The 15,892-nt window shown below is 39.9% G+C and overlaps 1 protein-coding gene across 1 annotated transcript in view; it reads right to left on the reverse strand.

Moving 5' to 3' along the window:
* Positions 1 to 8,416: 8,416 nt before the first annotated feature.
* Positions 8,417 to 15,892, reverse strand: part of NCK2 (NCK adaptor protein 2) — an 83,969-nt gene continuing 76,493 nt past the window's right edge. Inside the window, exon 5 of the mRNA XM_084227107.1 lies at positions 8,417 to 9,711. Within this exon, the coding sequence (XP_084083233.1) occupies positions 9,517 to 9,711 (195 nt within the window). The 3' untranslated portion in view covers positions 8,417 to 9,516. The remainder of the gene's footprint in view (positions 9,712 to 15,892) is intronic.

The following is a 15,892-nucleotide window of genomic DNA, read 5'->3' on the forward strand; positions in this document are numbered from 1 at the left end:
ATCCTGACTGGGAAGAGATGGGTCCCATTCAAACGTACAAGGACTGATGAGGAACCAGCTAAGAGACCAGGTCAGCCAGTATCTCTAACAAGACAGGTGTGTTTTGGCTCAGATTCACATGCTCTCTTGCTTTAAAAACAAGAATCACAGTCAGTCAGTGTTTTTAAGGCCCTGCATCCCCCTCATGTATGTGTACTGGTAAGTCTACTGTTACAACTGCATAAATAGGAGGGCCAGCACAGACATTAAGAGCTCTTCACTGAAAAAGAGATGCTTCAGAATTGACACACACCATATTTTACCTCTCCTCATCAAGTTTTATGCATCAGCAGCTCCCAACCCAATTCATATCCATACTGATGTCAAATGACTTAGTATTGACAGATAGCCCCATACTGCTCTTCCACCATGAATGGGGCAGTCCTGTATTTTCTGTGTACTGATGGCAGGCAACACATTCTTCTCATTCTTCTGATGGCAGTGGGCAATGAGGTTCCCTGGCATGGGTATGCCTACGTAAGTGCAGATGTTTTCCATATTTAGTGGGAAAGGCTGGTGTGAGACAAAAGTTCAAGGGCTGCAAAACACATCATAGAAGCCAAATGGGGATGTGTCCCCAAGCCGTCTGTATGGCGGGGAAGGAGCAAGAGCAGAGTTTTAATGCAATTATGTACCCTACTAAAATGGTTGAAATACTGGTTCTCCCTTCCTAAGGTATTGAGCTCACCAAGGATTAAGGCAACCATGTACAGTCTAGGACAATGTGGATTACACTCATGCTCAAGGGTAATCACACCTTTCCCTGCTGACTAGTCTGCTATGGAAAGGCTTGCACTGATTCTGAATGGAGAACTGAGTCAGTTCTGAAACAAATAAAATCTGAAGCAGTCTTTTAAATGGAGGGAAAGTAAACATGCACACACACACATCTATCTGGGACAAAGGGGATTTCTTAGATGTCTTCATTTCCTGCTGCAGAGGCTGACTGCTTATTCAAGCCCACTGCTATTTATAGCCCGCCTCTGTATCTTGAGAGAAAAAGCACAAACTTCTTTAGAATGAAACTGAAGTTCCTCTGCCCTGGGCCTGCTGAGCCCAGTCCCATAGCAAATGCCTTGTGAAATCATTTTGAACTCCACTCCAGCTCACTGGTGCAAGCACATACATCACTCCATTCGTGTGGGTGAGCACACTCCCAATGGTGCTGTCACCAGTTCTTTCATGCTGCTTCATTTCCATGGCTCCTTGGTGTATGCTCTTTGTCTGCTCTCCATCATCACTGTACAGTGAATAACAATTACTTTGGCTCCTCTTTTCAGTTTGAGCTGTTCCTTCCTTTTGTATGTGGGCTGGAGGCTATTTTTTTCTTTTCAATTAAAGGGCTTTGTTTATGATATCAGGTTTTGAATGAAGATTTTATAGCACACACCATAATTGTAACAGTCCCAATAAACAGCACAAACTGGCATTTACAGCTATAACACAGTGTTACAGCTATATGCCAGTGTAACAACTCCACTATATCAGCCTAAATATGGATTGATGCATTCAAGCAAATCACATCTCAAAAGCTGCTACTGCTGAATTGCATTTCTCTTGGAGGAATCCTTGCTATTCTCTCTGTTCAGTGCTGGAAAATACCAGCCAGTACACCAAGAAGAAACTTCAGCAAGGAAGAAAGAAGGGATAGGCCAACACTCCCAAATACCAACATAAGAATTTCACTGCCCCTGTTTTGATAAGCATGCTGTGTGGCATTTGTGGTAAATATGCATAAATACTGGCCATGCATTTTCCCACTTTCAGAATTGCAGATGCTTAGCCTGTTTGAGCACCTTCCACAGTGGGAACACATGCACTGAAGTCAAGCTGCTGATTCAAGTGGTCATTGCACCATCCAATAACCACCTCTGTGAGCAAGAACAGGTTTGCTCAGGCCATACAGTTATTTGCTTATCTGTTCCCTGATGTTCCCACAAATACAGCTCCATGCAGGGAAGTGGGCCTGCTCCTCTGCAATCTGAAGGTGTAAGGGAGAAGTGTGGAGCAAAGCAATCACTCCTCTTCATTAGGCAGGCTCTGAATATTAAAGGTTCTAAATGAGGGGAGAGTAGAAATATTTGAACACAAGAAGAAGGAGATGAAAAACTGAAGAAGCTCTAGGGCACAAGAGAAAACAGGTGAGAAAAGCAAAGCAGCAGAGTAGGAGACCAAGCACAAATGAGGCAGGAAGACAAGGCAGATGAATAAAGCACAGGACAAGTAGGATTCCTGGAAGCTCAACCAGCTTCAATGAAAATTATGCCGGACCACATGTAACTGCACTAGGAAAAACACAAGAAAAATTATACATCTGAGTCATCATAAAAGTAAAATCATTGCAGTTAACAGTAAAATAATTAAAATTCAAGCGAGGTGACTGTGTGGTGCCCTAGCCTCAAAGATTCAGATCTGTAATATCCCCAGCTTGATTTCAGATATATTCCTGAAGGTGGTTGGGTTTGTTCTTCAGAAATTCTAAGACTATTGCAGAATTAACATCCTGCTACTGCTGAAGAAAGCAATCTCCTCCTTCCATAAGAAACCAAAGTAGTTCCTGACATTGCATTATATAATGAGCTCCTCCATTATCACAGTTTTAGAATGATTTGCAAGCTTTTACTACAGAGCATTTGATTTAAACCAACGGGTAACCCGTTCCCTCTTTTTCTTTGTTTCTTTCCTAAAGAATGGCCAGAGTTCATTCTATTAGGACAAAGTGGTTCCCAGAACTACCATAAAGGAGGAAAGCACCTTTGGCTCTTATTTCCTCAACACAGGATAATGCAATTCATTATGAAGAAGCCAACACTGGATGGAAAGGCCATTGTTCCACAATGTGATCCACAAAGTGATCCACAAAGTTCCAGAACAGCAGCCAAGGACCAGAAGACTTTCCAGGAACTAAAAAGACTGTAAGACTGATGCACATGCATTTCTAAGAAAAAATATTGGAGAGAGAAAAAAAAAAAGACAAATCTGACATTAATTTAAGGAGACAAGTCTCCAAGACCACTGTTAAACAATATGGGATGTTGCCACGGAGGGGCCTATGACTACTAATCTAATGCACATCACACAGCAAAGGACTGAGTTGAGAATGGTAACTTTTGGAAGATGCTCAGGCTTCTAATGTTTACAGAAAAAATAACACTAAAGAGCATCAGAAGGCTGACAATATAGGTATGGTTACATACCACACCAGAAATGCCAGCTAAAATGAAGATATAATTTCTCTTAAACCAATTTGAACTTCATAGCAGAATGATTACACAGAGACAAGCCAGAGAAGTGGCACATCTGATCTCTGTTAGCACAAGAAACAACACTAAGACATATTAACACAAAACATCCAACATTGATAATGTCAGCATTCACTGCTGAATTAGTAAGGGCAAAGGACAAACATAACTAGGTCTAATGAGTTCTCTGTGTCATCCACTCATTCCTGGTAGGTTCTTCAACACCTTGTTCTTCTCTTCACACTGCACTCTGTGCTTAGCCCAAGCTAGTTACACAAGAGCCCTGACACTATGGAAATCTCTTCTAACATAATCACAGTTGCCCTGTCTTTGGTGGAGACAGGTTGTGGCAGCACAAAGACAAGCCAATGCCAGTGCAAAACCAAGGAAGGTGAATTAACACCCCAATTTTCACTGGGACATAAATCTGCAAGGATTTTCATTAGGAAAACTGTCACAAACACCAGAATGCTTTATTTTCCTGGGGCCTCAACATTCACATTCTCTCCTGCAGTAATTCCTGTGAACTTACTTATGTATAAGCACACTGTACACCCAAAAAGGGTTAAGTTTAACTTCTACAAATTAGCTATGTATATAAATGAAACTAAACATCCTAATTCTACAAAGAGAAACCATCAAGACACTTGGTTAATGATGCCAGAGCCTGTTCTCTCTAACTGTCTGCTGGTGCCCTTACCTGCAATTCCTTATGGCTGTATTATCATCACCATCATCTTTGGACTCAGTATTCCAAACATACCAGCTGCCCACAACTGAAGGGCTTCTGTGCATTACCAATTATAATTGCACTGAATGCACTACTGGTTCTGTGACATAAAAAGGAATTTAAAAAAAATACCTCATCAAGCTTATTTCAACTTGAGAGAGTTGAACCCAGGTGAAAAACTAAGTCAGTAACCCACAGAACCCACTAATTAATTACCATAGAGCTGTATGTATCCAATCTAATGGAGATCAAAATTAAAAAAAAAAAAAAAAAAGTAGCCCATTATTCACCACCAGTTTCAATTACAGGTGGGAGAATAATTCCACTTAACACATTCCCTGTGGCCTGGCCCACACTCAAGAGATGTTTTTTGGGAAGAAGTTTAGAAGCAAAATCTGGCTTGAAAACTGGAGCAAGGCACCTCTTTTGAAGTCTTCCCTCAGAAATCAAAACAAAAAGCCCCACCACCAACAAAGCAGTCCCCAAAATCCCAGTTCTCCCCTTTTTAAGATGACTATTTTCTATAGTAAGACATTGAGATCAACAACTTCATCCATCCATCCATTCCTTCAATAAAATGGACTAAATCAGCATTAATTTGTTAATCTTTGTATTACTTCATGCACTCATGCCATATGATGTCAAGCTAAATTTCAAACAAAATCTATTTAAGAAAACAGAAAAGAACATTTCTTACCTGTTACTCTTTCCTCAAAACTGTGGACTCCCACTGCTGAAGATAATCTGTCAAGTTAAGAGTCTTCTTTCTTCTTTTTGTTTAACCTCCCACTCTTAAACCATTTAATATTACCACATGGGAAAAAAAATGCAAGGAAAAACTTGTCTAATGTGTCAATGGCTACATGCCACTTCTATTAATCAGCTTCTGTATCAGCCTGGGTGGATAGTTCAAGCAACAGGGGAAACATGCTATTTTCTAACAAGAAAATACACACTAAGAATATGCCAGGAAAAAAAAAATACATTTTAAAATACAAAAAGAGCATAGGGTTCCAGCAGCACGCAAAAGACCAGAAAATACTACAGTTTAAAGTATGGTATATATAAATTATTTTCCACATTAAGTCACTTTAGGTCAAAAAACATACTGTGTTGATTTCTCCAACAAATTATAACTGCATCCAACAACATGAACGCCCACCTAAAAAAAAAGACAGCAAGCTATTGCTTTTGCAAGACAATAGCACAAGAACATACATTAGGCCTTGTTATCACATACTAAAGCTGGTGCACATCTGGGTTGCAATTGCAGTATATTTTCTAGAAGAGTATTGCACACCTGATTTACTTGTTAGTCAAAATAGTGAATGAATGGCAGCATTTACTTGCATCCTTTCACTCACGTGGTACAGGTAATGCCCTTCAGGACTGTGCATGCTGTACTCTTGCTGGCTTGCACTTTTCCACTTCATAAAAAAGGCACTGAATTTTGAATGTACTGAAAATAAATTAATAGGAAAGTTCACAGTTCCTAGAGCATTTTAAGAGATCAGTGTTACTTCAGCAATACAATTTTCACAGCTTATTATATGTTAACAAGTTTTCCATTTAAAAATGAGTCATCCCATCCCACTGGAGTAAGAAAACAGAACCTGTCAGATGCAGATTGTAGCAATTGCCCAAGTTTCATTTACCTCTGAAGCACTGAATTAAACCATCTTAAGACCAAGAAGAAATCAAAGCCCTTACAGTTATTTAGTAACTTTTGCCAAATAAATTGTCAGACCTAGTTCAAAGGACCTGTAATCCATTTTCTCATTTTTTATTTATAATTTAGACAAAAATCTGACTCATTTTTATAGTTGATATTGTATGGTGGCATTTTGAAAGTATTTCAACTTTGTGTTATAAGAGAAGTTATTTTTCTAAGTGTGGAAGATCTCTACTTCCCCATTGTGAAACCATTAAACTAGACACCAAACTTTACATTACAAAAAAGCTGCAATAAAGGCTTGGAGGAACAGCTATAAACTTTAAGGATTTAATATACATTCATGAGACATGAAGATCTGAATGGAGAACACTAAGCATTCAAGTGTGGGACTTCAGAGTTTGTTCATGCAGTCAAAGACATTAAATACCCAACTGCATGTCTTCATTGTCTCTTCTCCCCTCAAAAGCAAAGAGTAAGCAGAGCTGCTTTTGTAAAACAGTAGGTCCATGTGAGTTTACCTGGCAAGTTCTCAGTGCACTCATATATTAATCCTTTACTAATTTCTCCCCACCTAATATGTGATACCACAAACAGTCAAGATAACATCAAGTATGAGCTTGTCATCAAGCGCCCAGAGCTAAAATTATAAATATGGATCAAAAATTTCTGCCACTGTGTGGAAAGTACAGCAACTGTTATGGACTCACAAGTCATTCACATTCCTCCAAAGACACCAGCAAGGCAAGAACACATGAACAGCTGTACAGGAGTAGTACTTAGAAGTACAACTTATGCACCTGTATGAATCAGGTAGGATGGCAAAAGCCAGACTAAACACCATAAAGAAAAATCACAACTTCTACTCCATCAGAAATTATTTGAGCCTTTAATGAATATTTTAAGCAAAGAAATTCAGGTCACCATGACTCCGCTCATATTTAAAAAAAAAAATCCCACTCCCACCACAAGCTTTGACAAAGAGGCTCTAAGTAGTCAAAAAATAAAGGTGAGATTTTGTCCAATAATTGAAAGGTGAGTATAAAATAGGAAAATAATAATAAAATCCACATCTATTGCCCCTTTATGAAGCATATAGCACTGAAGATTATTAATGCTTAAGCCAAGTCCAACAAATGAGATCAAAAGGGCAGGAAAAGGTGGCAAAACTTGTATGAACAAATCTCAATAATGATGGGAACAACTGAAGAGCTATTAATGAGCCTGTTGAACGGAAAGCGTGCTGATAAAATACAGCATGGGAAAAACCAAGGTGAGATTGAAAAAAAAGAAATTACTCAAGCTAGTAATTTACAGGCCATAAACTAACTGCTTCCAAAACAAAGTACTTTACAATTTACACCTCAAGACACAGAAGCTGTTCACAGATAATCAGGTAACAAAAACAAGCAAAGAAAATTTGATAAAATCATTAAAATATAAAGCATATAGTAAAACCTTCATTCAGATGTCTATTTGATTAAGTTCTAAGCTACTAAGACTAGAAAGGAGTTAGGAACTAAGAGAGTTTGTAAAAATGGACTCTAGAAAAAAGTGAAAAAAGATTGCAAGTGGTATATGAAGGTTCCTGAAACAGGAAACATAAGGAATATTTCACAAAAAAATGAACACGGGGCATGAAACAGTAATTAGAGTAATCTGTTTACTGAAAAAGTAAACCACTCCCATATATAATTTTTGCAAATACTACCAAGAGACAAAAGACTGAAAAGCAATTCACTCAAACCTGAAAATGCTCATACAACATATAGCTGACTTTCTTACTATTATTGCCATACCCGGTACATGCTTCGATTCACCTAAAGAAAAAACTAGGTATTAGAAGGCAAATCCCTACATTCTCTGCAGAATTCACTCATGAGGTTTAAGAAGCCCACTGTGGAGTCTTTCTGTAGGTAAGTTGTAAACAACTGGTAATTCTCACCAACTTCCTAAGGAAAACTTCTATCTTCTTAGAAGACAGTCGTGGGTAGGTGCTCTTCAGGATAATGCATGATCATTTTGGATTGCTCTGCATCACTGCTTTCTTTCATTAAGCTTTACCAAGCGCAAGCGTCACTGACCAATTTTTAGTTAATGCACATACAGAAAAATACATTTTTTAGTCCCAGTTCAATTCAGAAAACCTTACAGAAATAAGATTTCAAGAGTGGTGGAAAAATAGTATGTGCATAGAACTTCAGAAACTGTACTTGCTTCTTGGATCTGAGCAAGACTGCATTAACTGGCAAAGGTGCCAGTGCAGTCTCCTGGCAGTGGTATGATTTACCCCAAAGCAAGTCAGACAGTGCTGGTTTCTACTTCACCTGCTCTAGTTATACACAGAGGTAGCTGCACAACTACTGGCTGAAACACAGAAAAGGTAAGAAATGTGTTTTAATAGCAAAAAGGTACCAGGAAATAGGTCCATCTTGCAGATATCATTAAAGCTACGAATGGACTTAATTATCACAGAACAAGAAACACAGAGCTCATTAGACAACTGCCTCATATCAAAACTGTTCTCTGCAGTCGCAGATCATTTCTTTTTAGGCCACACAAATTCCAAGACAAACAAATTCATTATTCACTCTATTTCACCTTGCTAAAATAACACCAGGACTACCACCCAAGGATAAATCCAGTACTCCATCATGACGTAATACCTTTTTTATTACAATATCCAAAAAACTGAGTATGCAAGATTTTGAGATCTCATGATCCGTTCTTCAATCTCAGGAATGTGCCATCTAAAGACTGTATATTTAAACCATAAAGGAGTTTAAATGCAAAGAAAAGAGAAAAATGCATTTTCTTCATAAACATTCTGTGTGTCTCTTCCTACCAACCCCGCCATCCTCTGTAAAACCCGAAGATTTCTTTCTGTAAAGCAAATATATATATAGTGTTGGTAGCCCGCCCCACCCTGTCCCAAGATCAGTTTTTATTAATCTTCCGTATTAGTGTCAACAATCAGCTACAGATACATATTACTTTGAGAATTAAATACATAATCGTTTAATTCAAACAAGCAGAAGGGCAAGAGGAAAAAGCATTATGTGGATGGCACATTTGGTTGTAGATTACCGAAACATTCAGCCTTTACAATTCAATTATTCTTTCTCTAGTAATCAACTTTCAAATAAAATTTCTCTTTGTTGCAATTACAGACCAAAATACACTAGTTTTCTTTTACTACAATCTTACCATAGTAGTTTAAGAAGTACTATTACAAAATGCTTTTAATTAGTGTACTCTTTACGAAGAGTCAGAGAGGCAATGTAACAGCAGAGTACAGTGTAAAGAGTGCTTCTAGGAACTAGGAGGTTTTGTATTATCCTACTCGGTAAGCGATATAGCTACAGAACTCACAGCCACAACTGTTATGTCTACACTCTCTCACTTAAGCAGCTGCAGCTTCAGTGCATTCAAACTGTGCCCGATGTCTCTGAACCGAGAGTTCTGCCTGCATGAGCAGTCTGAACAGATTAACACTGGTTTGAATTGAAAACGCCCCTCCTTGATCTGAGCTAACTATGTAAACGTACACAGGAGAGGGGCGTTTTGAACTCTGCTGGGAAGGTGAGTGCTTGCCATGGCCACCCGAGGGAAACTCTCAACCTGAAGAGAGGTGGTCGGAGGTGAACAAAACTGGAACACAAAGAGAGGCAAACAAAAAAAAAAAGGACAAACAGCAACTGACAGAGCAAACACTTTAGAAAGAGCCTATTCCTTAAGCCTGCTTCAGATATTGCTCTGCTCTATAAAAGTGAATTTAGGACCTAAGGCTTGTAAGTTATAAGAGGCCCAGGTGGCCAAGTCCATCTTCAACGTCACTGAAGTGCTTTCACAAGATATAGCTTTTCCCCGTGTTCACTGGTGAAGATGGGAGCCTTTTTGTAGTGTTCCACCAACTCATCCATAGTATTAAATCGCCGCTGCCCAATACAATAGACATTGTCCACGAGCTGCACCTTGAAATGTTTGTTCTTCCCCGATGCCTTTAGAGATACTGAGAAGTCACTGGGCTGTTGAGAAGAATTGAGAAAGAAAGAAAGAAAAAATTACATAGAAGAGAACAAAATGACAGCATAATTTTGCAGTTTCAGGAACAAACTGTGTCATATAGTTGACAGTAATTTACATTAGCCACAGCTCAGTGCTTTAGCTCCTTAAGAAACCCAATAGCCTATTATTCAATAAATAATTACCATTGTTATTAACGTGAGCAGTTAAGTCAGTTAAGTGAAAGCTCCCCAGATGCACAGTCTGAAGCTGCCAATTACATGACTAAACTGCAAATATTATCTTAGTTACTCAATCTAGAAGCACAAGAATGTCAAGGAGATGGGAAGAATTTTTATCATGCATGTCTTCCTCACTAGAGTGCCCTGGAGAAAACAATTACTGCAATATTGCTTGGGCGAGATGAAGAAAATTCCCCATTTTGCTTTTTTTAAAGCCGTGACCACTAGAGGGCCATTCTTACTTTGCATTGCAAAAGACAAAAACACATGCACCTTTTATCTTCATTACCACACGTATGGGGAATAATTTCTCCCACTGAGTACACTTTCTTTGTAAAAAAAGATAAAGCTATAGAAGAAAAACACTGTACAAATCTCACCATCACACCACTACCCACAAAAGACAGAATTTATGCACTAATTAAGTTACTCAGGACATAACAATTTCTAAGGATAAATCTCTTCATCCTGGCAGTTGCTTTAACAAGGAGAGTGCTGTCATCCAAACAGCCAGAATGAGACCATTTCACTTCCTTCACCACATGCCACCATAGGAGGGTAGAAAGGACACAGTGTTCCTCGCCTCCAGATGAACTCTGTCTCCAGCCACCTACTGCTGCTGGCTGCCCACAGAGATGGTGTAGGAGCCTGGGCAATAAGGATTTAATGTGCTGCTATCTATGCCTCAAATACTAACGACCATTCAACCAGGCAAGTTAGAAAAGGATATGGCTGGAAACGGGGGGATGGGCAGAGGTAGGGCAGCACCATTCTGGGGCCAATTTTTCTGTTCTGATCCATGGAGACCAACCAACACAAAACAATGCAGGCATGGGAATGGGGTCAAGGAACAGGCAAGTCCAGTAGAGGGGGATCAAGACTACCAAAAGACCCTCAAAGCTCCCCCCATTTCCATAAAGGTCCAGAAGAGTACCCATGCTGATTCATTTACCTGAAGAGCAAGAAACCTAATCTCAGGGAGAGTGAAACTTACCTATAACCAGGCAGCCCCACAAAGCCTTGGTGATGTGCTGCCCAGGCCCTGGATACCCTGTTGGCTGGATTGATCCTGGATCCAGGACTGCAGATCTCCTTTCCTCTGCAATCTAATCTCCCTTTCACTTTCTCTTTCTTCCCTCTTTTCTTTTACTATTGTGCTTACTATTAGAGACTAGGGACAAAACATGAATTTCTATGCCAACTGTGTAGTTTGCTAATAAAACTTCATGAGCTTCTTTTGAATCCTTGTGGTTTTTGCCATTCTTCGATGAATCCTGGGTGCTCCCTTCCCTGTAGGAGGGGGATATGACAGATGGGAGGACAGGTTTGCCCTGTGAGAGGTGTATGTAAGTAGGTGTCACCAACCAGCAGGAAAATGAATTAAAAGTACACACTGGAGTTTGTAAAAAGCACTTAATGGAGTTAAGTAATGCCTGGTACTACTCTGGAGGTTCTGCTGCAGTGTCCCAGCTCACTGAAGGTATGGCTTCAAGCACAAACCACTGAAGGCACGTGCCAGGCTTTTGACACAACCTTACTGTGTCCCTTGGTCTCTCTCCACCACGCCACTGCTTTGGCTGGGCCAGCACTGCAAACCTGTGCTCACCCAGGTTAAACAAAACCCACCTGGTTCACAACACTGCCTTAGGAACAATCCTGAGCACAGCTGTGGCACAGCAGCGGACCAACTGGAGGGGTCAGGAGCCCTCACATGTTACTGCTGACACCAAACTCCACAAAACCACACCCTGAGACCTCTACACTGCATTTGTGAGGGGTCAAACACACACCGAGCACATAACCAAATAAGCTGGAGGACAGCATTTTCTCAGATATGCTGTCTTTATTCCTGCAATAAAACAGGTCTCTGCCCACACATCCCTCATGTCCTGCCTATCCCAAAAATCTCATCTCTTGCATCCCCCCCTCACCTGTCTTAGCTTTCTCTGCCTCCCCTCTGACTACATGTGCCCTGCCCACAGCAAACAAAGCTCCCTCCATGCCTGCTGATCTGGCTCTGGTCCAACTCAGACCCAAGGCTCGGCTTTGGGCAGCAGCTCTTCTCCTTTTGTACTGCTAAAGGCAGCAGCAACCTCCCCACACCCTTGGCCTAACCCTCTTCTACCCCAAGCCACTACATTCCAGATCAACAGGCATCACTTCTTTAAAAATTATTTTATGTAACACCCATAGGAAAATTACTAGTTCCATCTATAATCCAGGTCAGCGGGCCTTGACCAGGTCAGCACAGGCTCCATCAGGAAGGCTTCCTTTGAGCAGCCCCTGGCTCAAAATACACGGAACACTCTCTGTGACTGCCAAGAGGGGACTGGGAAGGGTGGGAGAAAGTGATGGAAAGAAATGTGCATAAGAGTGTATCTTTGAGATTTCCAGTGCTCCACCCAAGGTACATTTTGTGCCCTGTTGTCCATCCCTAACTCCAAATATGAAAACTGCTATTTTAAGCCAGCTATCTCTGATATTAAGCCCCTGCCTCAGCAGCATCATAAAGAAGGCTGCACAGAACTCACACCAAAACTGGCATAATTTCAGCACCTACCCCATTAGGTTAAAGCTAACCTGGCTGTACAAACACTTTGCTGTGGTTAAAGCCCTGAATGCAGTGTGGACAAAACTTCCAGCAGCCACAGCCACACTGGCCTGGGACCTGGTTCCAGTGGAACCTCCATAGTTCCAAGCAGCAGCCATTAAACAGGAGCAAAGCATAGGTCTGCACAAAAGCTTTGGGACTCTGGGCTCATGGAGGAGAAGTTTAGGGCATGGGCAGTGTGCTGATCGCTGTGCCCTGAACACAGGCAGCTCTGTAGGGTCCCACCAAGGACAGACTGAGGCAGCAAGTACAGATTAGCCAGTTAGGATTCAAAAAACAGTATCAAATCTTGCTGACAAATTTCTGCTACTTCCATGGGTGATGCCTACACCAAACAAAAACCATTAACCAAAAGGCCCTCAATTAAAACAGAACTTACAAATGGGAAGTTCATAATCTGAACAAAACTTTTTCGTTTGTTTTAGGAACAGGAAACAATTTTATGGCAAAAGTTTAAAAAAAGTTTAAATAATCACTTTGCTCTCAAAAATCTCTTACTATTTTCTGACAAAGCAATTGTTTTTAGCATGTCAAAATTATGAGTTTTCAAAGCTCCTTGTATCTGTTAAGAAACATTATTTCTAGACCATAAAGGATGTGCTAATGACACGCAGAGAGATGCTGCACCTCTGACCTACTGTCCTATGACCCAGGCACTGGCCATACTTCTATCTTTGTGAGCTAATCCACACAATATATTAAATACTCTTTCTGCCAGTTTAATTATAACCTTAGTGAATGAACATTTCTCATGAACTATTGTCTATTCTCCACAGCCCTGGAGACTGCTAGTTAGACTGATACATAAGTAGAAGACTTTATCATATTTTCTGCAGAATATGTTACAAAGTTTATTTTTTCACTATCTGATTTAATTTTAAAAAATGTAAAAAGCGGAAGGGCTGATCTAACCCTTTTGAGAGTCATCATCCGGTGCAAAGAGATGGAAGAGCTCAAACAGCTGTTGCAAAAATCCTGAAACCCTTTATTGGTCTCAGAGTAGTAACTTCCATAGGACTCAAGAATGAACAGCAAAAGCAATTTGACTTGTTTTTGTTTTTATTTCTGTTCCTTCTTGCCCTAACAAATGCAAACTCATTAAAAACACTATTTAAAAAAAATCTAAAACTATTGCTCTTAACACTTCCATTTCAAAGTATGCTAGTTCAATGCAGTTTGAATTGGTTCCCTGCTGTCCTCCTTGGATTTGCTCCAAGTCTGTTTATTTTATTTACTGTTTAAGCTATTTTGTTTTAACTGCTGGCCAATTTTTCTCTCTTCTCCCTCTTAAATAAATTGGTACATTTGGATGTTTACACACTAACTTTTCCACAAAAAAAGGACTCACATACACCAACTAAAGGCACATCAGAAGTAAACTTTAATCCTTTAAGTCTATAGAACAGTTGATGATTCTGCAATAGAGTTACAGAGCACAGCTTTGTGGCAAAGAAACTATGAATATTTCTGCACCACCATAACTGGAAAGACCTAAACCTGAAAAACCTAACATGAAGTTAAGTCAATTCCTAAATCAGAAAATTAAATATTAAGTCGAATGAACCTACAGTCCAGGTATAGTTGTACTTGGAATTGTTTTCAATTCCTTTAACACCTGCTTATATCTAGAGATGACCATGGGCTAGCTGGTGCCTATGGCATATGGAAAACAAATGGTAGGAAGTTGTTTCTTTATTTCTTTGGTGAGGAATTGAATGATCTTAAAAAAACCCAAAAAAACAAAACACAACCAATTGAAAACTACCACAAAAACAAGTGATAAAGCAAGATAAGGAAAAAGAGGTGAAACAGGAAAAACAGTTCCCTCTTCACATCCTCAATTTGAGAATGAAATGATAATTTTATCATTTATAAATGACAAGGTTGTGAAAAACAGTTCCCTCTGAAAATCTTTTACTGGTCCTGTAACTTATTTTAAATATTCCTTTTCAATCCAATTCTGTTTGCAAATGCCCTTTCTCCAAGAAAGATATTCTCACACACTCATTCTTCAAACTATTCCAGGCCCTTTGAGCTCCCATCAGTGAGCCTGTCCTGGGGCTCCCCAACTCCTTCCATTTCCATACCCAAGTTTTCCCTCACTTCTCCTATTACTGTATCACCCAGCCAAAAAACTCAAAGTCATGGCTCAAAGATCTAAGGTCAGGCTGGAAGGAGCCATCTGAGAGAGTTAATTCCTTTTTCTACCCTGTCTGTTTCATCTGGATATAAGCAAATACCATTCTCCTCCCTATGTAATGGTCACATTCCAAAATCAATATTACACAAGTCACAAATATGAATTGGTTTAATCGATCTTCAACTATAGCTCTAATAAGATTTCTGTTCTTCCATTTAAAATAAGCCACTAGGATATTTCCTTACACCTGTTTTCAAAGAAAAACTTTCTCCTCGTGTCTGCTGTACTTACCAATCATTGTATGTCACAGGACATGACCAATGTTCACTTTTTAAACGGTTACCACATTTCATTGCTTCTATACAACAGCTGCAGGATTAAAACCCCAGGAAAACATGGGACACTGAATGCTACAGAATTAGCACCTCAAAAAACATACAAACTCTGAACCTCTGCCTCCTCCTTCTATTGTCATTATTGCTAGACAAAGGACAGAGAAGCTAAATATGATCTCAAAAACTGACAAATCCAGTCGCACCTACAATCCTTCGTATCATTTTAATACGCCTAAAATCATCATCTTAAAACTATTCTCTGCAACTCTGTTTAGGATGGGTTACTGTCATTTGAATGCTGTGACACTACCAGCAGAAGGTAGCCATTACTTCCTAACGAGTAACTGCTCCTGAAATCATCCAAAAACTTGCATAGCTCACTCATAGCATAGGCTGAGAAAAATAACACCTTCTCTGCTTCATGAGAAGATCTCATATTACTACAAAGCACTGGTGTTTGCCTGATTACCAGTTTCACAGCCACCTGCAGAGGACTGCAAGGGGCCCACAAGTTCTGACAGAAGCTCCCTTTGAAGTTTAAGGGTGTCTGCAGCAAAGGCTCTGCTCAGAAGCTGGAGGTGACACACTACTGCTTCCTGTTAGCTGCAGCACTAGTTAGCACACTTGTTTCCTGGTGTGAACCTGAACAAAACAACCCTCTCCCACCCAAATTTGGTTCCACACTCAGTGAAATCTGAGATCTTCAAAGCATGACAATCAACCACCCAACCAAGACCACCAGTATCAGCCAAGACCTGTTTGTCTTGGGTTAGGAACTACACACAGAGAGCAAAAATCTGACTGCTGGAGAGCCTGCAATACAAAAAGTGGCTCTACAGAGACTGCATAGGTTAAATCTGCCTTTTTTAAAAAATT

Source organism: Fringilla coelebs (genome assembly GCF_963513975.1).
Source record: "Fringilla coelebs genome assembly, chromosome: 2".
In the NCBI taxonomy this organism is placed as follows: domain Eukaryota; kingdom Metazoa; phylum Chordata; class Aves; order Passeriformes; family Fringillidae; genus Fringilla; species Fringilla coelebs.